General features: G+C 48.4%; 10 protein-coding genes across 10 annotated transcripts; 6 read left to right on the top strand and 4 right to left on the bottom strand.

The window, feature by feature from the left end:
* Positions 1-301: 301 nt before the first annotated feature.
* Positions 302-1,334, top strand: N7489_006825 (ADP-ribosylation factor family protein). Its single transcript, XM_056712575.1, has 4 exons — positions 302-478; positions 537-842; positions 898-1,010; positions 1,077-1,334. The coding sequence occupies exons 1-4, from the start codon at positions 385-387 to the stop codon at positions 1,116-1,118; spliced, it is 555 nt and encodes a 184-aa protein (XP_056566290.1). The 5' UTR covers positions 302-384; the 3' UTR covers positions 1,119-1,334.
* Positions 1,335-1,827: 493 nt separating this feature from the next.
* N7489_006824 (uncharacterized protein) lies at positions 1,828-2,100 on the top strand (the record flags this gene model as incomplete). The annotated part of the gene is made up of 2 exons (XM_056712574.1): positions 1,828-1,876; positions 1,955-2,100. The coding sequence occupies 2 exons, from the start codon at positions 1,828-1,830 to the stop codon at positions 2,098-2,100; spliced, it is 195 nt and encodes a 64-aa protein (XP_056566289.1).
* A 487-nt stretch (positions 2,101-2,587) lies between these two features.
* On the top strand, positions 2,588-3,154 carry N7489_006823 (uncharacterized protein; the record flags this gene model as incomplete). The annotated part of the gene is made up of 1 exon (XM_056712573.1): positions 2,588-3,154. The coding sequence occupies one exon, from the start codon at positions 2,588-2,590 to the stop codon at positions 3,152-3,154; it is 567 nt and encodes a 188-aa protein (XP_056566288.1).
* Positions 3,155-3,481: 327 nt separating this feature from the next.
* N7489_006822 (cobalamin-independent methionine synthase II family protein) lies at positions 3,482-4,793 on the bottom strand (the record flags this gene model as incomplete). Its single annotated transcript, XM_056712572.1, has 4 exons — positions 3,482-4,053; positions 4,109-4,359; positions 4,403-4,526; positions 4,574-4,793. 4 exons carry the CDS (start codon positions 4,791-4,793, stop codon positions 3,482-3,484), a joined length of 1,167 nt encoding a protein of 388 aa, XP_056566287.1.
* Positions 4,794-5,685: 892 nt separating this feature from the next.
* Positions 5,686-8,144, top strand: N7489_006821 (F-box domain protein; the record flags this gene model as incomplete). Its single annotated transcript, XM_056712571.1, has 3 exons — positions 5,686-6,738; positions 7,136-7,315; positions 7,374-8,144. 3 exons carry the CDS (start codon positions 5,686-5,688, stop codon positions 8,142-8,144), a joined length of 2,004 nt encoding a protein of 667 aa, XP_056566286.1.
* A 321-nt stretch (positions 8,145-8,465) lies between these two features.
* Positions 8,466-11,067, bottom strand: N7489_006820 (putative PHD transcription factor; the record flags this gene model as incomplete). Its single annotated transcript, XM_056712570.1, has 2 exons — positions 8,466-9,424; positions 9,480-11,067. The coding sequence occupies 2 exons, from the start codon at positions 11,065-11,067 to the stop codon at positions 8,466-8,468; spliced, it is 2,547 nt and encodes an 848-aa protein (XP_056566285.1).
* Positions 11,068-11,307: 240 nt separating this feature from the next.
* N7489_006819 (uncharacterized protein) lies at positions 11,308-11,564 on the bottom strand (the record flags this gene model as incomplete). Its single annotated transcript, XM_056712569.1, has 2 exons — positions 11,308-11,455; positions 11,509-11,564. 2 exons carry the CDS (start codon positions 11,562-11,564, stop codon positions 11,308-11,310), a joined length of 204 nt encoding a protein of 67 aa, XP_056566284.1.
* A 1,252-nt stretch (positions 11,565-12,816) lies between these two features.
* On the bottom strand, positions 12,817-14,915 carry N7489_006818 (uncharacterized protein; the record flags this gene model as incomplete). Its single annotated transcript, XM_056712568.1, has 2 exons — positions 12,817-14,701; positions 14,725-14,915. The coding sequence occupies 2 exons, from the start codon at positions 14,913-14,915 to the stop codon at positions 12,817-12,819; spliced, it is 2,076 nt and encodes a 691-aa protein (XP_056566283.1).
* A 1,076-nt stretch (positions 14,916-15,991) lies between these two features.
* Positions 15,992-16,982, top strand: N7489_006817 (uncharacterized protein; the record flags this gene model as incomplete). Its single annotated transcript, XM_056712567.1, has 2 exons — positions 15,992-16,425; positions 16,487-16,982. The coding sequence occupies 2 exons, from the start codon at positions 15,992-15,994 to the stop codon at positions 16,980-16,982; spliced, it is 930 nt and encodes a 309-aa protein (XP_056566282.1).
* Positions 16,983-20,083: 3,101 nt separating this feature from the next.
* N7489_006816 (sigma-70 region 2 family protein) lies at positions 20,084-22,067 on the top strand (the record flags this gene model as incomplete). Its single annotated transcript, XM_056712566.1, has 2 exons — positions 20,084-20,846; positions 20,902-22,067. The coding sequence occupies 2 exons, from the start codon at positions 20,084-20,086 to the stop codon at positions 22,065-22,067; spliced, it is 1,929 nt and encodes a 642-aa protein (XP_056566281.1).
* Between the last annotated feature and the right edge of the window lie 966 nt (positions 22,068-23,033).

Genomic DNA, 23,033 nt, shown 5'->3' with positions numbered 1-23,033 from the left:
CACTGTCCGTGCCATCAAACTAGCAATGGATAAAACCAGTTCAAGGATGATATATGTGAAACAAACACGAGGATGAAACTTCCCAAGGTTGTCCCGTGTACCTCGTGGCCCGGGGATGAGTAAGCTCAGCCCAAGCCCCTTTTCTAGTGTTCCCCCGCCTCAGGGAAATTGGATTGAAGATCACGCACCAACACACCTTCTTTTCTCTTTTTCCTATCCATTCGTTGGCGGGAGTGTCATTTCAATCGGAGTCACCTTGTACGGAAACTGTCTAGTGTCTCTCATTCTCTCTCTCAAGCCCGCAATTCATACGCGGGTCGCAATTGTTGATATTCCACCAAACAGCTCCTGAACACATCCGACACCGCGTCAAATCCCGCAAAAATGGGTGTACAAGTATCTAAGATGATGGGGAAGATCTTCGGGACCAAGGAAATGCGTATCCTCATGTTGGGTTTGGATGCTGCTGGAAAGACGAGTATGATCCCTGGACCTTACTCTAGAACTCGGTCAAGATTGGCTAACATTCCTGCCAGCAATTCTTTACAAACTTAAACTCAGCAACCAGGACGTGACTACCATCCCCACCGTCGGATTCAACGTCGAGAGTGTGACCTACAAGAACGTCAAGTTCAACGTCTGGGATGTCGGTGGTCAGGACAAGATCCGACCCCTTTGGAGACATTATTACTCCGGTACACAAGGATTGATCTTCGTGGTTGACTCCAGCGATACTGCTCGTGTGGAGGAGGCTCGCTCGGAACTGCACAAGATCATCAACGACCGTGAAATGAAGGATGCTCTGCTTCTGGTGTTCGCCAACAAGCAAGATATTCCCGGCCGTGCGTGTCTCCTGTTCCTGGAATTCGATGGACCCGTCCGCTGACCCAATTCTAGACTTGAGCCCGGAGGAAATTACTCAGCAGCTTCAATTGACTAAGCTCAAGGACAAGCTGTGGTATGTTGCGCCCAGTGTTGCAACAGATGGAACAGGTATTTTCGAGGGTCTTGTAAGTCATATCCCTAATCTATCTACTTGGCAAATTTGCCATCTAACCTTGATATGTTCTTGCTAGGCTTGGCTCTCAAACAATGTCAAGACCCAGCCCCAGAAATAAGATGCACCGCTGTGATTTCGAGAGGCGCTTCTGAGGCAGCTTCGTTGTACAACATCTCGCATTATCAAGTGTTTTCCTATTTTCTCTTCATGTCCGTGTTCTGATGACAAGACGACGCAGCATTTGGGCTTTTGTTTCCTTGGGCTTTTCTTTTTGTTGGCCTTAGTTATCTCGTTGCTTTTTCCATTGTTTATCTTCACTTCTATGATATCCCCTCTGTTCTTATATGGGCTTGTTGGGTCCAATTTAATACTCTAATTCCATTGTGCTCTCATAGCGTCGTTATTGTTTTTACACGGTCAATTGTGGATGCGCTTATGCACATAATTGCCTACAGAGGAGACGAGTTCTAGCATTGGTTATAGAAAATAGAAACAAATGACATACTTCTGATTAAAGCTCTTGTTGAAATCCGAGTCTCACCGTTGCCACGGAGCCAACCTCCGCATTAGATCCAGATATCCATATTAGCCATGGATCAATTCCAACCCAGTCAGCTTGTTCTCCCGCTACCTCAATATGACGATAGCGGAATTTGCTCCCCGTCATGGGCAAATATAAATAGAATGATAGTTTAGGGTGGACTCTTGCACGAGACTCTTATCTACAATACCGAAGGACTGCCATACTCAACTCGTCAAGATATTCAACTACAGTCCAGCGCCTGACAGTATCACTACCACTAGGTCCATTTACTCCAACATCAGCAATGTTTCGCTACAAAGAAGGAGACAAAGTCAAGTACACACCGGTCGGCGGTATGATGCCCCCTTCTCTAAAAGATACATGTCCAAAGAACGAACCATCTAACAAAATATACTAGGACCAGAATCCAGGACCAGCAGAAGCGTTGGAGTCGTGCGTGATTGCATGGGGGGGCCGTAACTCCATAGACGATGAGCCCCGCTATAAAGTCGAGAACATCCATACCCACAAGGCCTCCTCTGTCAAGGAAGGCAACATTGAGGGACCGGCGGAGTAACACGTTCGTCCTTTTGACTCCGGCGGAAGATATATGTTTTGACTAGCATACTAAATTGAGCTGAATTGCTATATCCAGAGGGACTTCCAATATAGTTACACATAAGTTGTCCTAAATCAACACATCCAAATTATTATCGAGGTTTTGCTATGAGGTAGCAGGATGGCTGGGAACCCTAAATTCCTTTAGGTCTCTTGCCTTTAATTAGCAGCCCTGGAGGTGATATTATTCAGTAACAGTGCCTGAATGACGTAGAAATGCAATAAAGAGCCAAAGTGAGATCCATGCACATTTGACCCGTTTGCTTTGTTTCGTCATCTGACGCAGGCCCCGGGGCCATTATTTCCACCTCAACGAAAAAAGTCTGCCCAAGAACCTCACCTTAAGTTGTCTCTCTACCGCAGCTATTACGGCAGGTATCCCGAGGTCAGTCAAACCGCTAACAGACATACCCAAAATGTATACTGATTCCTGATACTCCTAGACGATGAGTGACTTTCCACCACCGGGTACCGTCATCACGACAAGGGGTTTCAGAGAAGTGTGCCAAGTCGACGGACGTACATACTTCAGGAAGAGGGATGCACAAGAGTGGACCGAGGACACTTCTAACCCGGAAGAGATGAAGCCACCCGCCGAAAACCCCCACCTCTATCTCTATCTCGTTCAAGAAGAACAATCCCCCGGAGAACCAAACCATTGGGCACTCTTCCTTGCCGACGAGAACGAGCCTGAGTATGGCTATGTCTACCAAGTTACCGGAGATGCAGAGAATATGAAATACGACCCATCGACTGACAAGATCAATATCGTGGACACCGGCCTCACTTCCAATGTCTACTGTCTGGCTGTTGTGTCTGAGGATCAGGCTAGGGCGGCGAAGCTGGTCAAATGGGCTGCGGAACAGGAACCTCCTCCACAAGCGGAGAATCGGAAGTCTGTTACGGAGAATTGCCGGGGGTGGACTGTGCGTGTTATCGCTAGGCTGGTTAAAGAGAAAATCGTTATGGCACAAAAGCTTGAAGTGGCAAAGTCCTTGATGCAGGCTGTTTAAGGAGGCCAAAAGGCTAGTGCTGCGTCTCGTGTCTCATGTCTCATGTGAGCAGGCAGAGACCGTTCGTTGTTGATTCATACATTGCGATGAGAGGGGAGAAAACATCTGGACTGCCAAGAGTCTCGTTGACTACATTCAAAATAAAAGACATGTGCTCATTCCAACAAATGCCATAACCTTTGTGCGAAGTATCTAGTGAAAACCACCGTGTAATACCAAAATCCCAAGCCCTGTCACATCTGTTGACAGTAACGAGGAGAATGGTATACTCGATCGGAATATTAACAACTAAAAAGAAACTTTACAGTTTACGACCAACCGCCAAGTTCAAGCCTGGTTAGGCCAGATATCGTTGGCAATATCACGGACCAACTGCAGTTTGTTGATCATGCCATCCCAGTCGATAGCGTTACCCTCACGATGGGAAGCAAAACCACACTGCGGGCTAACACCGACCTGGTTAAGCGCAGCATCCAGGGAGATGTTGTTCCCCTCCGCGATGAACTTAGCAGCATCAATGACCCGCTTCTTCATCTCCTCCTTATCCTCAAGATTGGCGAACTTGCTAGTGACAACACCCAGAATGACGTTCTTGTGGGTGGGCAAGAACTTGAGGGGCTCGAAACCACCGGCACGGGGTGTGTCATACTCGAGGTAGTAGGTGTGGACGTTCAGCTCCTGGAAGAGCTTGATAGCGATTCGGTCATAGCCGCCCTCGGAGAAGTGGCGACTGCCGACAAAGTTACCACGGCATAGGTGTACGCCGACGTGCATATCCGCCGGCAGGTCCGCGAAGCAGTCGTTGTACTGCTTGATATACTTCTCGAACATGGTGTCGGCGGAGTACACGTTCAGAGGGTCCTGCTTGAAGCCAGTGAGGAACTTATCAGAGCAGAAATCTGAGTGAAACATTAGTCTAGTTTAATCGATATTGGCTGTATGGGAACACCTTACAGGCCAGGTTGGGGTCGTCGAATTGGACGTTACGGCAGCCGGCTTCATACAGGATCTGGAGCTCGGCTTGGTAGGCCTTGGCGATGTCGCCGAAATAATCCTCGTCGTTGGTGTATACAGACTTGGGATAAGCCTTTCCCTCACGGTAGCGCAGGTGGTACCAGTTAGGAGCGGCAAGAGTGATCTTCAGGTTTCCGACCTCGTTGGCAGGGACCTGGCTGGCGAGGTACTTGAACTGGTTGATGTAGGTGCTACCAACATGCTTGATTTTGCCAGTACAAATGACGCTCTCACCAGGCTTGTGGCCGGCCTCCAAAAAATGCGGCGATATCGGGGGCATATGGACGGAAGTCATCCACGTCGACGTTGTTGACCTCCTCGAAGCCGTCCAAGCCGGGGAAGAAAGTACCCCAGAACACTATATCTGTCAACGTGACTCATCTAAAGGCTCTCTGGATCTCTTACTGTGACGACGGTACTCGCCGTCAGACATAGCAGCGTAGCCAATCTTCTTCTGGGTCTCAACGATGGCGTTGATCTCCTTGTCTTCGGAGGCGGTCAATTGCGACTCGGGGATCTTGCCAGCCTCGAAGGCGAATTTGGTTTCCAGAAGCTGGTCTGGACGCAAGAGAGAGCCCAAGTGCTCTGCACGGAAAGGGGGACGTTGGTGAAGTTGAGGAGTCATTGTGAAAGGAGTATATAGATTGACTGCGAGAGAGTGAGCGTTGTTTCTATAAAGGTCCGACAGTATCTTCCCTGGCGATCTACTGAACGAGTAAATGTGAGAATTGAGAAGGAAGGGAATTTGGGGAACGGGTAAATCAAAAGAGGGGCATGGCATTGCTATTGCCATCTCATCCGAGCTCTTCAACGTATCCCGCCGTGATAGGCATTGCCCCACACAACGCTGAGGCTCTCCACATTTTCGGCTGATTCGACTTGGCCTGCGGCTTCCTATTTGTAGTTTACTTGTTGGTCTCCTTTTCTGGGGTAGACTGTATGTAGACTGTATGTGGGATCATATCAAGAAGCAATTGTTCATCTATCATACATATCAAAGAGCCTATATGGAAGTAAGTTGGTACAGGATAATCCATATAATGCGGGGAGTCCTTGGCAATGGAACAGTGAAATTGTCCCACATTATTCTAATAATCCATCTAATAATTGTCGTAATACTACATAACTATGTACTGTGTGTATTCTCGGACATATCTCGAATCTATTAGAGTGCACGGACCAGATTGCCCGCTTCTATACATTCCCGACCTCGGGAGGTGTAGTCTCTTATTAATTGCATCTATTTGTGTCTACTCCTTCTTCCTTTTCTTTAACAGAACTCGCACAATAACTCCCTTTTTGCAAAAACCATTGGAGAGACCATCGGCTGAGTCACCGATTACAAAGAATTCAGTGGAGCCACACCTGCATCGATTGGAGTGGGGAAGCCGGCACTTCACTTTCATTCCCTCAGCCGACGACTACTTCCATCTAGTTTACTGTCATATTGGGCAGAGCACTGGATATCCAATTGACATAGGAATGTGGGGCGAGGCTCTAGACATGAGCAATTTGCCATGTCTGCGCCAGCGTCTCCATTGGAGCTCCTCCCCAATGAGCTCCTAGACCAGATTATCTCCTACTTATCTACAGAGCCACCTTCATTTGGACAATTACACCATGCACCCAGTCTGCAGCTCACCCAGTCTCCAACAAAGGACCTCAAGCATCTCCAACTGTGCTCACGGCGCCTATTTCAACTTGTACGGCCTCAACTGTTCACTCATGTCCGGCTCAATCTCCATGACGAACCAGACTTCTACTCTTTTATGGTCAAGTCGGATCTTTCTCCATATGTGACCTCTCTCGTCGCAATTGCGGATCAACCCCCAGATGGTCAGGTCGACCCATTTTGGTGGCGCCGAGTCCTCCGCTATCTAGACCCTCGCCGTGTTCTAGTAATAGGGCCGCCAGTCTTCATTGGAAACACTCTAGATACCCCGATTAATGATGGCCACCATTGGGCATTTGATATGCCCCTGCAGATATTACTTTTGGAACGAGAGTGCAAGCCTCGTAACCCATCCGAACTGCCTGACCTGGAGACTTGTACTAGTCTTCTAGCCTCACGACCTTGGACATCGATGACCTTTAACGAGTCATCTTCTCTGAAAGCATACAACCACTACGAGTATTTCCTTTCCTGTGTCCCATCCGTCCTTGCAGACTGGGGTACAAATGGAATACGCGGATCAACCCGTACGCTTGAACGCCCGATCGACCTGCCAGCTCTCTTGCGCCGCCTCACATACTTCTCCTACACGGCCGTGTTTCCATTTTACAATCACTCCCAACTTGTACTGGATGCTGTTGTGAGGATGCGTCGTCTGCAGCGACTTGACGTGCAGTTGGCTCCCACTCAAGATAACCATATTACCGAGCTTGAACAACGGGGGTCCATGGATCCTAATGATCCGTGGATGGAACTCGCAACCTCGTACTCTCTGGTTGGGTATACTGTGAATAATCTACCCTGCTTGAAAGAGTTTAGGTGTGGCGACCTGCATGTGGAGCCCATGCGACAGGATCTGCTGGCCATTTTGGACGAGGCTATCGGGAACGCAGGCTGGGTACATAATGGGCGTGGGGTGTGGAGGCGAGGTTGACCATTTTCCACATAATGTATCGTTAGCATTTTGTTCTCTATCTATTTTCAATATTTTCAATATGTGCAATTTTTGCTTCCTGGTCAAGGGCAATATCAAAATGATATTCCGACTTGAACGTTCAAGTACAACATAGAGGCGATCAAACTGAGGGCAGCTCATGGGTGAGGCTAGACCAAATCGGGATACCCACTTCCGCTTTTGTCTCCACCATCACTCGCTCTTCGCTTCTTGTATTTATATCCTGATATCATATCCATAGTAACTGGACGAGGCTTCGTGTACGGAGATGGCAAGCGCACCAAATGTTTACTCAGCGGAGCCTGCATTCCCGGTCCTTGCTGATTCTCTACTCCGCCAGACAGAGTCAACGGAAGATGCAGCTCCTCATTCAAATGACACAAAAAATCACTGGAACCTCAAAAATGATTGGAAACAGGGTATCCAGTCATCCAACAAAACAGTCTTTCGGCGCGGGGTTGTCCTCGGCATCTCCAGGCTGCGGATGAGAACCAACGAAAGCAACGAGTACATCGGGCAGGTATGACTGACACAATACCACTCACTGTACATTGTGGACGAGACTAATATTACCATAGATTCCTCGATATCTTCTCATAAATCAACTGCGGAGTATCCATCCGTCATCTGAACCGAGCGCATTCATTATCCACCCCCGCAGTTTCGAGGCCTTTGCCCCAAGGATTCTATTCGAGGAGCTGCAGTCTTCTTCCCATGACCAGCCCGGTCTATCAAGAGATGATGCAATCCGTAAACTGGACTCTGTGCAGTTACTTCCCGTACACAACTTCACCAATGCCGCACAGGCCATCGGGAAGGTCTCGGAAGCGCTGCACGAGATCCAAGAGAACAGAGAACATCAGATAAAACCGACCGAAGCAAGCCCATCCATCCGCAATCCCATTGTCCTCATTGTTGCCGGCCTCGATACCCTAACCGAAGGTGTAATTCGAGCGTCGAACCCGGCTCGGGGTGCAGCCGTTCTGACAGCTACACTCCGCACCTTGACACGTTTGTCTCGTGTACATGCCTCTCATCTCTCCATCATTCTTGTCAATACCAATGGACTCGGGATCACGAATCCAGAGTGGGATAAGAATCAATCATCGACTGGAAACACTACTACACATGGACATGGTGCTGCGAGGCAGCCGCTCGAAGACGGCATCCACTCCATCTTCCATTCGGATATTCCCTCACTGTTCCCTACCTTGCTCATGAAGACGTTAGACCAAGCCATCGATACCCATCTGTTGCTTTCTGATTTGAGAGGAGCTCAGATAGTCGAAGTGATCAAAGATCGAGTTGGTACGAGTCTAGGCAAATGGGGAATATGGAACGAGCAATAATGGTATACCATTTGCCATAATGTCGCTGTCAGAAAGAGATGACCTTGATCGATCTCGATGCAATTGTCCATACTCTTACAAAAAAAAACCTTAAACATGACAGAACCACCCCTGCCTGCAAAGCGCCGCTTTGTATGCAATTGGCTAAAAAATCCCAGCCACTACCATCCTGCTATATTAAAATCAGCAAAATACCAACTCCGGTCCATGAGATTCTTCTTCTTCTTCTTCTTTTTTGCCTCTCCGCAGTCAAGGGGTATCAAGCTTTTGTTTTGCGGAATCCGACTGGCCATGGAAGACTCGAGAAAATCCGTTCGGCATTCAAGGCTGGTTATCCGTCTCGACCCATTGTCTCATCACACCGCGTTCCACCACAGACCGAGCTTCCTCCTCACACTTGGCGAGGTCCTGCTCTGCCGTTTCCTCCTCAAAGAGAATATCCTGCTGCTGCACTTTGACCCACTGCTTGTGTCTCTCGCACCGCTTCTTAGTGCAGACGCCACGCGTCCAATATGCAATATCGTCATCGCCATCCCCGTTCATCGCCGTGTCCCCGTCTGCGTCGGTATCAGCCGAGGAGTCCACAGCCAAAGCTTCAGCTGTTCCCTCGGCGAGAGCTTTCTTTCCAGCGTCGGAGAGTCTCCATTCATCGAATTCTTCATCGGACCACGAGAGCCGCGAGTCAAAGCCACAGATATCTTTCCATCCACCCTTTGGCTCGTGCTGCTTCAGTTTCTCTACTACGCCCTTGGCGCGTGGCTTGAGAAGCGAGACGAACGTTGTGCGTGCAGCAAGCATCTCCTTGCGATGAAGGAGCTCGTCGCGCTGCGTGCGCAGCTTTTCGATCCTCGCAATCTCATCGGGCGAGTATTTCATGCCATTGGCATGGACGTCGACTTCTAACCACCTGCCGCTCTGCGGCTTTGATTCGATCTTGACTCCAGCCTTTTCTTTCTCGTCTACCTGTGGTGGCGGGGAGATGATGCGATCTCCGAGCTTTCGGAATTCTTGTGTAGATGTCACACCCATAATGGCAGCTTTCAAGTCTCCAGCCGTAAGAATGCCACCCATGCTGCCCAGGTCTTCGAAAAGACCATTCCTCTGACCGGCACGCTGTTTAAGTTGCCGAGTTTGTCGACGCATGAATTCGCGGCCGTGGTCATCGCAGCAGTATTTGCTCGGCGGCTTTGTCTTGACGCGCGCCGGTTTCCGGCATTCGAGCAGCCGGCACATCGGTTTCCAAGTTGTGCACCCCTTTCCTTCACTTGCGCAGTTCGGGCCTGGTGTTTGAAGTTAGTCTCGAATAGAATAGGGCTGTCACTCATTGACACTTACAGATATACCGCTCGATCAAATCAGCATCTCGAGGATCGATATTGACGCATTTCCCATGGTACCAGTCATCACAGTCACCGTCGCACCCGATCATCCACGTATGGTTATCAGGTCGGCGGCAGATACAAAAGAGCGCGTTTTCATCAAAGCTGTCGGAGTCGTCATTTTCCTGGGCCGTAGTTTGTTTGGGCGCTTTCTTTTTCTTTTGTGGCTTTTTCTTCTCCTCAGGGGGTGGCGACCCTGCTATCGAGGCAGAATTTTGTTTCTTGGCGGGTGTTTTGCTAGCCCGGGAGACTGGTGTGTTGGACCGCCGCCCATCAACGCTGTCTGCGTCAGGGTCATTCACCTTGCGCTTCTTGGCGGCAGGCTTCTTCGCAGCTCCCTTTTTGGCAGTGCTTGTGGCGGGCTTTTTATTTGCTGGTTTGACGGAATTTGCTGGGGAGGACCGGTCGGACGATGATGCTCTTGATGTCAGCCCGTGCTTGAGGTTCGCCACTGTTTTAGACGTCGCGTAGTCTCCCGTGCCATCGAGACCTAGTGAATTTGTGTCCAAGTCGTCGCTAGCTGGGAATCTGTCGAGGGTAGAGCTTGTCGGTTCGGTTTTGACTGATGGCAGGGGTGTATCCTGGTTGGCGACCAGCGGAGGGCCCTTACTGCGGTCGTAGGCATCATCGTAGAGGTCGGTCCAAGTCACACTCTTCCCCGAACTAGCCACCCCATCTTGGGGCGCAGGCTCAAGATCCCTGAAGAGGCGGTGGACTTTCTTAGCTCTGATAGTGCCAAAATACCCGCATTGTCGCCAGCCAGCAAGCCCCACCACCCGGTTGTCCTGCACAATGATATTCTTCGGAATAAAGTTGTTGTGTGTCAACGATAGCAGTTCCTGCTTAGTTTTGTCTGTGAATAGGATATCTCGTTCGCGAGGTTCGACGGAGGGCGGGTTTTGGGAATTGAATTCACGGCATACATAGGACGGTTCGTCCGGGGGAGGATCGATTGTTCCGAGCCGTTGGAGGATCTGGCGACACTGGTTTTTGAAAACCTCGATTTGCTCCGTGTCGAGGTACCTCCATGCGACTTCCAGGGAGACGCCCGCAATGCGAGACTCGATTGTCACATTCCTCCCCTCAATCGTCCCACAAAAGTATACCACGGGCACTGCAACTCCAATCTCTCTGAGAGGATCCTCTGCCTTCTGCGCCGCTAACAGTTCATTCGCATTAGCAGATGAGTATCTCTCAGCCGCCGCTCCATCGGCCAGTTCGCGATCGACCCGAATAATTATGCTCCCAGCCGCAAATGCCTCCCTCGGTCCTGAAAGATTGAGTGAGTATTCCGGGGTACAGTATTGCTGCGCGACCTTCTCCCAAAACTCATTAACGGCCGGGTCAGACCGATACCAGTTCATGAAGCGAGGGGTGAAATCGTCGACGCGGGGTGTGTAGCGGCCATACTGTGCGCTCTGGGAAAGAAACGGGTCATCACTGGGGATGCGATCAGGGTTGGTTTCGTAGGGGTTGGTTGTGGACTTTGTGCCCGCGGAGCCGTTCACGTGGTTTGCGCTGGCGGTCGCCTCCATCCCCGCCATAGCTGTCACAAGTTGAGGGGAAATGTATATTGTGCGCTGGCTCGCGACAATAGCTCCGTAATAATTCCAGTTCGTATCTGTGAGAAATAAAGCTTGTGTGGGCTCTTGCGAGGTTCAAATATGCGAGCGAAGATAGCGCGGGCAAAACTAAACCGATATAAGTTCCACTGAGACTGCCGGAGACATCATGTGGATTGCATCGAGGGTGTAGAGTCTTGCAGATGGCCTTTCTGGAGTTTCTCACTCTGCGCGATCCCACCTCTGCAACTGGGAGAGTGTTGTCGGTGGTCTTGTGTTGACTGTTGAATTCTCACGGGGTTGAAGGGTCGGCGCGATCCCACCGCCGATCGAAGAGATGGGGACTGGTCCAATGTCTTTGTCAAGGGTTCTTGTTCGGTGGTTATTAGAAGTAAACAATCTGAAATGCTCCCTTGAACATACAGAACGTCGATTCCAGCTTGATCAATGTCCAGTGCCTCGAGGTTTGGGTTGAACATTGTCGGAGTTGCGGATTGAGCGCGAAGGCTACGGAGGCGGTGAGTAGGTACAAGGCGGTGACTAGGTCCCCGGACACGCGACACTCTAGTTACTTCACTTCTCCCACTTCACGTCTACTCCTCCACGGACGGTCCCTGGAGAAATCATGATATTCAGTCACATTTGATGCTCGGTTGCCACTAATCTGTTCTACCAAAAAAACTATGTGACAAGTAAAGAATATTCCATTGCTTCAACCCCTCTACTTTCCGGTACTGATAAGAGGAATAGAGCGAGGTTTGATAACGTTCACCTTCTCGGTCTGCAAATAGCGGTTAGAAACACGCAAGACTGATCACAAGAGTTACTGAGCTAGGCAGGCATCACTAAAGAAGTAAATGATCTTCTTTCAGCGGGAAATGCCGCACCTTTTATAGCTTCGTCGGGATTGAGAATATCCTCGTGGGTTAAACGGACCCAGACAAAGCGCAGGTACCTAGATGACTAGGGACTTCAGCTAACTGTCGTGCTAGCGAGTGCCAGCCACTTCCCTTGATGGATTCTGTACGTAATTACTCCGTGCGCACCTAGGTACATATGTACGTGTATAGCTCAAATTAGCACTCATGATAAGTCAACCCTTGCTCTGTAGATGCATAGTCCTGGATATGTTGAAGGTTCACTTCCATAGACAGGCTAGTCTTCTATTCTGTAGCGATGTCCAAAATGCAAAGGGAGTATGTATTCCACTTGAGCGAAAATTTACGGCCAACAGGAGCCAACCCTAAGGGGGGTGGCTGCGCCGCACTGTGGTCCGAGGAAAAGCCACTTCAACGGACCTGTGGACCCCTAATATCGCTCTTATTAGTTCCATTTAATTACCTGGGTTAATTAAACTGGTCTTGTTCAACTAACTATCCAACTAACCCAAATACATTGTACATTTACGTCGATAGTGGAATCAGCAGGTTACCCTCGGCTTCGAATTTCCATTTGTCCCCTCTACCCCAGTCTTTGCCCTCAATATCTGGAGCATTAACCTACATCTAGTACCTGGAATTGTCCTCCAAGATGCGTGAGACAGTTTTTTTCACCCTTAAACCTCGATGGGATACGGAGTACGGAGTATTGTGTCCCTGCCTTGTAAGAAACAACGGATTGTCAAATGCATGGTTGGTAGGGAGAATCGTAGTGAATCGTAAACAAAACCAGACAATGAAATACAATATAGTAAGAATTGAATGCAAGAAAAGCAGAGGAAGGATGAAAGGTTTATGCCCTCATAGTAAGATGCGCAGTTTCCCATTCCAGCAGCATATTGCCATTCGACACAGTATCAGGATGAGATGGGCCTAAAACTCGTTTTTGGTTGACGACGCAGGTTCGAAGCAAATCAATTGCTTTAGCATGCTGACCTATACATTCCCACGTGAAAGCTAGGTTGGCCATGATCGTCAGCGTGTCGGGATGGTCCGCGCCGAGTTTTGTCTTGCGAGTCTCTATAACCTGTATAAAGAGCTGCTCAGCCTCTTCCCACCGGCCCTGGTTCCTATACGTCCCCGCTAGGTTGGCCATGCCCGTCAGCGTGCCGAGATGGTCCGCGCCGAGTTTTGTCTTGCGAGTCTCCATGACCTGTAGCTCGAGCTTCTCCGCCTCCTCCAATCGGCCTTGGTTCCATAACGTCACCGCTAGGTTGGCCATGCTCGTCAGCGTAGAGGGATGGTCCGCGCCGAGTTTCGTCTTACTCGTCTCTATAACCTGTGTAAAGAGCTGCTCCGCCTCTTCCCGCCGCGCCTCTAGTACGTAGGCTTCTCCTAACATCACAGTGCTATCAAGGGTGTCTTTATCTTCGGCGCCGCCAATCTTCATTCTTTGCTTCCTTGACATAGCTGCCATATCCTCTGCAACCCCAATACTGCCACATTCTGTCGCATACCACGCCCCTTTATAGAGTAGCGTAGCCCAGTTCCGGAGTGAGTCTTGCGATTTCGGTCGATGTGACATGGCTGACCTAACATGTGGAAAGAGTGACCGGCATCTCTCCCAATTTTCATACTGACCGGTGGGGAATTCATCATATAGATTTTTAATGAAACGTTCCTTCCATTCCTCCTCCTGACCATAGATTTTCAACCATGTGCGTACTGTTAGCTGCACAAGCCGATGCATCGTGAACACCATGCTATCTTCACCTGAAGTAATAAAGGAATAGTCTCTGAGAATCGCAATATCGCTCTCAAAATCGTCGTCTACGTCGGGTTCAGACGAGTAATCCGTATCCTCATCACTTGATCTGTTCCCAACGTCTTGTGGAAAATCTAAAGGTTCATGGTTCTTGTCTATGCTTAGAAGACCCTCTGGGATCCCCTGCCAGTCGAAAAAGCTCATAAGAGATAGCAAATCAGCAGCAGACTGCCTGATCCGTCGAATATGGTCGAACGAAATTTGCCAAGTCAGTAGGATAGAGTTTTTTGCCTCCCAGTCTCGATGGATATGTTTTCCCTCGTGATTAAGAAGTTTTCTAGCTTCCCGATCACCCTGCCGAAGCTTTTCTAGGTATTGCAACGCCGAGCATCGGGGTGCACGGTGGGCAATATAGCTAGCCGCTTGCACAATCGCGAGTGGCATGAACTCGAGTTCCTCGACCAGCTGAACCAATTCCTCTCTCTCCGCACAATCATCTAGCTTCTTCCGTATTAGATCTAGCGCCTCGGCTGTATTCATAGGTTGTATATCGATCAGATGTTTCTTATGGCCGGCAAGCTGTAAAGCTACCCCTCTATTCCGGCTTGTGATGATGATGGAACCATTCGAGCTTTCGAAAAGGTACCTTAGCGGTGGCTGCGTTGGGGCATGCCCCGGGATGTTTGCTTGGGCCTCTATCCGAGTAGTTAATGGTTTGCGAAGGAGCTCATCATCATCGACATTATCTAGGACAAGGATCCATTTTCCGATCTTCCCATCTTGCAACCAGTTCCCAAAGAGTTGGAAAATATTTGAGTTGCGATCCTGGCGCCCGGGAATCTTAGCACGGTCGGCAAGGCTGCGGAGACTTTCCTCGCAGCGCGCGGCATTACTCGCGTGAACCCAGAAAACCCAAGTATCAGGCGATTGCAGCCGGACTCGATGGCAGTATTCGATGGCGAGTCGAGATTTACTGTCGCAAAGTTAGACTCGAACAGACCGCTAAGGACTAGCTTGACCTCACCCAACCCCCCTAGGCCAACGAGAACTATTCTAGATCCCGGGGTCGAGGATCTTTCGTGGATTTGAGCGAGGAGGTCATCGCGGCTGACAAAATCTGGATCATGCGGGAACGGCACGGTCGACAGTGGTTCCGGGCGAGCTTCTGGTTGGTCTAAGGTGTCCATGATTAGTGCGGTCAATTTTCTCTTCCAAAAAATGAACTAGGTACCTGGGTGCTGGTGGTAGTGTGTCCCACCATAGTATTCGCTGTTGTTACTATTATCCATATACCCTGCAAACACTTTTCCACCTGATTCTGCGTTCACTCCAGAAATATGTTGTGTGATGGGGACTCTTGACATGGTTGCTCTCGTCCTGATCTTCGTATCACGATTGCCACAGTTAATCCAAAAAGGCTGATATGAGCAGATAAATGGTTTTAAAAAGGAAAAAGGAAAGAGAATGGAGACATAAATTTCAAATCCACTTTAACGGGATATTAATCTTATAGTACAGATGCATGTTTTGCCCTCTTTTTTAACGTGTCGTCTTCTAACCTGGGGGCTAGCTGCATCCCGTAAGCATTTTGTCTGATCCGTTTCTCGGGGTAGAACTGGATTCTTCCCTACTTAGCTTTTTTTCGAGTCGATAAATTTATGTGGAATGAAATTTAACTAAAGCCAATAAGATTGTAGGACGAAATTATCGTGATTAACTTGGGTATTGTGATATTGACTGTATAAAGTTGATATGAAACCACGATTGTGATCTTGACCGGAAGACCAGCATGTCCTTGTCTAGGTAGTGTATGCCGGTTGTCCTATTATTAAATCCTTTGCCAATGAATGATTCGTAGCGTATCGCGCGCTATACGAAAAGCTGCATCTTATGGTTCGTTGTCACATCAGCTGCACTTGGCTGAACGTGTTGCATTGCAATTGGTCGTCAGTAATTTGGAGGCTGGTTTAATCCTAACTGAAGCCCTTCACCTAGGTGAAGCGGGGTTGTAATCAGGTCGATCGTTTGAGCCCATTGTAACTTTCCTTTCCCATGGCACTAGCAGCCACAAGCGGCAATCAAATGTGGTTCACTTCAGATACTAGTGCCCTACATCCATAATAAACTACTGGCTAATTCTCGTTTCAGAAACATCTGACAAGAAACGAATTCCCTCCATATACAATAAGCAAAGCGCCCGAACCTCAAGGTTTCTTTTATACCAAAACACTTTCACCCTTACGGTACTTCACATACTGTACAAATGGCAACACTTGGTGTAGTTGCTGGTAGTATAGGGATTGCTAGTGCGACAACACACAGCATCCACAAACTCATCCAGACTATCGATGCTATCAAAAGTGCACCAACCGAGATAGCTAATCTCAAGGATGAGCTATTGGCCACGGAGCAGGTTCTTTTGAGTTTAGAAGACGCAAACCGGAGCTCCCAGCTTGAACTCCTTCCTTCCAATTCAAGACAGACTCTGCAGAGAACCAATATACTCTGCAAAGATGCCTGTGACAAGTTTAAGGACAAACTAGAGAGCTGGACCAAGCGTTCGGATGACGGCGTCAGTATGCACTGGCGAGATCGCATTGGGTTTGGCATTCTTCGCCAAAGATTTGTCAAGAGTTTGTGTGAACAGCTTGAACGCTACAAGTCAAATGTTAACTCAGCCGTTGCCATCACAACAATGTAGGTGTTTCCACATACATGAAATTTACCACAAAGCTTCATAGGCTAACAACTTTGGAAGGACATCAACTTTGGCCTTGCGTTCTACCACTAACGCAATACAAAAAGACTTCCAAGCCCGGGAAAACGAAATTTCCCGACAAATAGTCGAGATTGAGCAGCAAAACACGGTAGTACAGATGGACCTAGATGACCCCACCGAGGTGTCGCTTTCAGACGATCAGGAGCATACTCTACTTATCGACCAACTCAACTATCAACGTGCTACTCTGGAGGCCTCTCAGGAACTCATGAAAGATCTGCTTGCGCAGGCTAGTCAGGTCCGCAGAGGACAAAGGATAACTGGTGTCGAAATCAGCGAAGATGGAAAGGCGTTCGTTGGAAAATCAGGCTTCGAGAATAGCGAAGGCGATTTTTATCAGGAGATTCACAACGTCAAAGCTACAACTGGTGGCAAGGGAATAGTGGGGGCGGTTAAAGGACTGGACATCAATGAGTTTTTCAAAGACTCTGAGTATTCTTCGAAAGAGAGGAGAAGTGAAAGACCACTAAATTGAAGGAAGAAGCCCCACAAGTCGGGGGCTTGTAAATTCATGTATTTCTGTGATCTCTGTTTTCTTTTTCATGTCCCTTTTATAACTTAATGGCTCGGAGCTGCTATCGGCCGTAAGGGTGGCGTGAATAAGTTTGTTGAGGTGAATATATCTGAAGCCTATATTGTGCCCGGCAACTTCGTCTTTGTAGCCTTATCTCTAAGACAATATCCACGCTGTCAAATAGTCGTCGATGTCACTAGAGATAAGATAGCTAAAGATCACTGAGAGATGTGGTGGCTAATTTTCTCAAAGGCTTAGGTGCTCGCCACTGGGGTAGAGTGCCTAATGTCCCTACTGTTCTGCTATAGTACAAGTGAAACCAATGACACCCTGTTAACGATACCATCTTACATACCTCCTAGGCTGCATGCTTGGGAAGCTACCACAACTAGCCTAAGGTAGTGGAGTTCAACTCTCACTTCCCGCGATACTCGCGAGCCGTGACCTAACTTGTTAACGGTATTTAGGATCTTTACTTGAAGACTTTCAAATCAATCATCAACTTGATGATCAGCGCGGGTCCATTTTATTGGATACATATGTGTCTATGTTGTACTCCAAGACCGGAAGATAATCATATTCCGTCCTATGTAATTTTCACACATGACCTGAGTTTGTCTTCTTCGAGACATTAAAATTGCAATTGACCCTGTAAATATCACATTGTGGGACTGCAGTGGCAATAACGCACGGTAGATATACATAACCGACGTACGAATATGGACTAGTACCATAGTGCTGCTCCTGTGGATACGGATTAATGAAACATGAATCACCCGCATTGATGGGATGAATCGAATAAAACGAAAGCAGATAGATCCTCAAAAAAGTTCGTGTCATATTCTGTAAGATAACAAAGAACAAGCAAGGCTTTTGTTGTGAAACCCGGTGTACAAAGACTTTGATCCATAAGGCTGCAAAAGCCATTGTGGAGCTTCGTCAAAGACCAGAAACGGCCATTGTACTCCGTACAGCCCTGGAGAATAAATCGCCTCGAGATTCAACGTATAGAAGATGTCAACTCCCTCACGTTTCTCTCATAATCCACATAAAGCATTTTTAACCGCCAATCGGCCAATCGAAGAAAAGAAAGACAAGTATCCCATTTCTCTAGCTTGCAGAATGATATCCGATTCTAGACTTCAAGCCAGTGTATTCATGAACGGCAGGGGCCGAATCGCAGATCCCCACGACGACATGCCAGGTTATTGCTGGGTTACAGCGCATTTGCCCGAGAGTATGTCGTGTGATGAGCAAAGTGACGAGGAGATCATGAACCTCGTACTATGCAAGATACAAATGGGGAATGTTATCATTGGTGATTGTGCCCTGCATAGCTTAGGGTTCCATTGCCTTTCATTGCCGGTACAAGGCATTTCCGGGGAAGATGCCGAAGTGTTGGCTGACGCCGAAACCCTCGTGGAATGGTGGCTCAAGAAAATCCGTTTGGGTAAAGCCTGTCTTGACCAGCACAGTATTTTTGAAGCCACCACACGCCCCCTAGAGCACACCAACAGCCTAGAGGATGTACCTCATGGGTGGAACCAACCTCGATAACCCAATGTTCTGTACGGAGTAGATTACCTCTGAAATAGGATTGGCGCATATCCGCCACTAAAGAATAATCTCTTTTTCCCAAAACGGATATCCCGGAGTATCCATAGATGGCGAGTATTTGCCGGTGATCGGCTAAAAATATACCCAAGAGGGCATGTGGCAAGCGTAAAAGCAAGCGTGGGGGCGGAAAACTGGGGATAGTCTCATAGTTTAAATTTTCCAAAGGTTGACACTGCAGGATTGAATAGTGCCTGTAGGGCACGGCGTACTCCGTAACTCTAACCTTGATATACTTTACTGGAGTAGAGCTGATCAAGATGACAGATTGTTGTTGTATATCTCTCTGAATAGAGCTATTTTTTGGAGTGTTCTAGGATGTTTTAATTGCTATTGCATCATTACAGCGTTATAGCTAAGTATAGTATCACTTCTAGCGCAATTAGGCGACACATAATGCAATATGACGAGATGATACGAAAATCCAGATAATAATGCAAATACACCGTTGAAACCTGAAACCTGAAACCTCCCGAACTTCCCCTGCAGAGATCTCCCTTTTAGCCCCCACAAAATTACAAGTTGAATTTCCTCATCAACTGGGACTCTGACTCCATTGATGTGCATAGACCCTTGCAGACTTTTCCTGCAACAAATCAGAAACGCTGGGAAAAGTCATGCAATGCTTCGACCTAATTGCCAAGACACTAATGAACGGAGCTCCCCCGAGGCCCTAAAGGGTTTGACACGTGTGGTTCTCTTCATGTACTTCTCCGTCAGTCCATACAAGATATGAAAGATTGCAAGGTGCAAAGTAGCAGGGATTCTCCAAGCGAGGGAACTATATGATCTTTTTCAATATGTAACCCAACGGGCAATTTACGGGCAACAGACTGCAGACCGGCTACCTAGGTAGGATGCCGGGTAGTCACCCGGGCACACAGATAGATCAAGCCTAGCCTAACGTGGAGGAAACAACATGGGAAATCGGTTTTGGCACGGCCCGTTCAGGGGATGGTCTTATCGACCCTGAATCTCAGGGTCTCAATTCTGGTAGACACGTTTTGGCCCCAAGCTATCGAAAGGTGCATCGCTCATACGCGGTTATTCGGCCCCTGACTCGCTGCACCGTTGATCTCCACATGTCTTGACCAGGGTGCTGCAAGTTCGCTATGCCAGTCTCGTCTAGTTCGTCAAAAGAAGATGAGTGGAGAAGCATATCCCGATATCCCGCTAATGCCCTGACTCCGTACTTATCTTCATCATGCAGTTACTATACTCCATTTTAGGTTAGATCAAGTCTCCAGAAGAGTTGCCCCGTTGTAAGTTTGGTGTGCTATTCTTGGCTTTTTTTCCCTTCCCTTTTAAGGGACGTCAGACTCGCCCCGTCGATTATATCCATCAAATTTCTCCATACTGTCCTTCCTTTACCCCGCAAGGAGACGAGGCGCCCCTGTGTTCTGATTACATGTATCTGTTTCTCCTGTCGTTACATATGCCGTCAAAAAATGCCAACCTCTCTTGATGACACCAGCAGTGCGCCGGATGCATTCAACGTACGGTGGCAATTCATCGACTCTTCGAACAACAGTCGAACCAACCTAACCCAAGTGAAGCGCCATGTTATGCAAGAATATATGCGCCAGAAGAAAGGCGGCACTCGTCAGAGCGAAAGTGAAGAGGAGGGACCACGAGCAAAACGTGAGAGGCCCAAGAAGACTCGGGTTGCGAAACGAAGACCTGAGAAGAAAGCGAAATCAGACGATGACAACAATAACAACCAACCTCGAGCAAGGAGATCAACAAGAAAGCAAGTGACATACAAAGACGACATCAATGTCGACGTTAACTGCGATGTTTTTGCTTCGAATCCCATCTCGTCGGACCCTGTATTGAATGAACCCAATGATGTACCCTCGTTTCCCCCTTCCCGGTCATCTTCGGCCCAATCTCAAGATGTTCCTCTGCCACTGGATGGCTTCGTCGATGTACATCCACAAAGTTCCCCAAGCCATGATCTATATTCCAATAATTTCTCATGGCCATCACAATCTACGATCTCATATCAGTTCATGCCATCACCAAATACTATGAGCAGTGATGCGCGAATTGACACATTCAACACTCCACCTATGGAGTTGAACCGAAATGAACACAGAATATTTGACTCCTATGTGAACGATATGCCAGCCTCCTCATATGAATCCCGTTACCTGTCGCCCATGGCCCACAACTGTTATACACCGGCCTTTGTGCCTGAGATAACGAAAGGTACTGTCGCATTCCCAAACGCCATTTTCGTACATGCAGCTAACTTTCCGTAAAGAAGAGGAATTTCAAAATACTCTTCTCCATAGAGATCGTGCTGTCTCCATGCCCCAGGAACACCGCTCCGACAACCCTCATGACGTCTCCGATGTTGCAGTAATTCCTTGCCTGAGTGCTGCGGCCTTAGAGGACTGCGACCCCCGACCAGACCACAAGGAAACAAGCTGGGCACACATGCGAGCTGCACACGATATGGTACGAGCTCGTGGTGGCCCCACTGCATTTGCAAACACTCGTATCGGCATGATAATCAACTGGGAAAACTACATCTTGCCGGGGTATGAGATCAACGAGCCAAGCTTATTCTATGAATACGATCAACGAGCCCCGATCTCATCTGATTCTCAAGCATCAATGCCCCAGCTCACCCCAACACCCCGCCCAATGCCATCTCCGCCATATTCCACCTCCTCGGCCTTCTCAGAAGTCTCGCCCAGCCCCGAACCTCGAACAATGCTCCCACCTCACTCTGCACGTATTCCAGTAGATGAGATCAAATTCCAATGCGAAAATTTCTTCGACTTCCTACGCCGTTGTGAACAACTCGCCCTATACCAACGCGATAACCCTCAATCATCGTACATAACCCGACACACCGCAGTCCAAGAGAAATCCATCCTCTACCAAGTCCTCGCGTCACCCCCAGACGCCCGAGTCAACACAGACAATCGAAAACAAATGATCGCCCGCTTAACAGCGTTGATGACACTCAATGCCGCGATGTGGGATTACCGCAACACGCCAGCGCGCGCAGCAATCTTCCTCGACACAATCGAGAAATCCATGGTTGACAGCGAAGTCGGCATGAATAGCTCCGTCGATGCCACGCTCCAAACGCTGCTTCAATGCACTAACGGCAGTTTTGATGGCTGGCCCGCCAGTGCCGACGGCTTTGCCTCCGCTGCCCCGGTAGAGGAGCTCCCAGACTTCTCCCAGTACTTTCCAACTGCTACTTCGCCCTCCGCGCGTCCGTTGTTCGCTGACCGCATGCTGAAGATTGCTCAGCGGCTGAGCCCTTTGTCGTGGTACCGTGTTAATGAGTTTTTGTTCTCGTGTTTGACACTCCAGGTGCAGGAGTCGTGCATGGCTCTTTGGGAAGCTGATCTTCGTCGGGAGATTCTCGATGCGCCGACTACTTATGTCATGCGCTCATTAATGGAGTGATGTATAGCAATATGGGAAAACCGTCCACCAGTGATCTCCCTCTTGTCAGGTTGTTGCGGATGTAGATAGCAGGAAAAAGTCGGTATGAGGCTTAATTTGCGAAAGGGACTTGTCTATATATAGCCTTTGACAACCGTTGACGTGGTACACTATATATTGTACATGTCTATGGACATGCAGAAAATCATTATTATGAATATCGCGGGATTGGTCCCAGACAAGACGGGAAGTTCCGTCCGGCTATTCCCAAATAGGCATGTGGGCACGTGCCCGGGCCCATGGGTATGTGGGTTGACACATATCGGGGTTCACGTTTTGATAAAGGCGTCCGATTTTTGCACATTTAATGGCTCTGGGTAATTCTTTTCGACGGTAGGATTGCTCGATTTAATTGAGAGTTTATTGGTCCGGTATTCTTACTCTGTGCCTAAAGATGAGGCGTTACTGTAAGATAGGTTGACGCGCTTGCCGCATATGACAATGCCTGAGCAGGGCAATTTGTACAGCTCTACAGGTGGTCCGTGCAATTAATGCCTGTGGAATCTGCAGGTAAATCCACCTATCTCAGGGCAATTTCTTGGGGGCCAAAGTTAAATGGAATTTAATTTAGAAATTTGCCGCACATTGCGCATTTCAAGGCGATGACGCCTTGAAAGTGTTGGGAAAAAGGGCCCTTTCACATGCAAATGGGTTAAGTGGGGCCAAGTTAAATTACATGTGATTCAAGTAGTATTTGTTGAGGGGAGGATTATGATGTTAGAGGGATTAATACACAACAAATAGACAAAACATAAGAAAATAAACATGCTTCAATATTCTAAATGGACGAAAGTACGACCTCATAAAATGCTTGAGGGCTTAATTGCCATTGCCAAGATCGAGAAAATCCGGAGACACGATAAGAAGCCCGTTCCCGGAGGACCCCACGAGAACACGGTGTCTGGCCCTGGAAGGTTAATGGATTCC

Source organism: Penicillium chrysogenum (genome assembly GCF_028827035.1).
Source record: "Penicillium chrysogenum strain IBT 35668 chromosome Unknown utg000004l_segment0_segment0, whole genome shotgun sequence".
In the NCBI taxonomy this organism is placed as follows: Eukaryota; Fungi; Ascomycota; class Eurotiomycetes; order Eurotiales; family Aspergillaceae; genus Penicillium; species Penicillium chrysogenum.
This window is presented reverse-complemented; position numbering and strand designations above follow the sequence as displayed.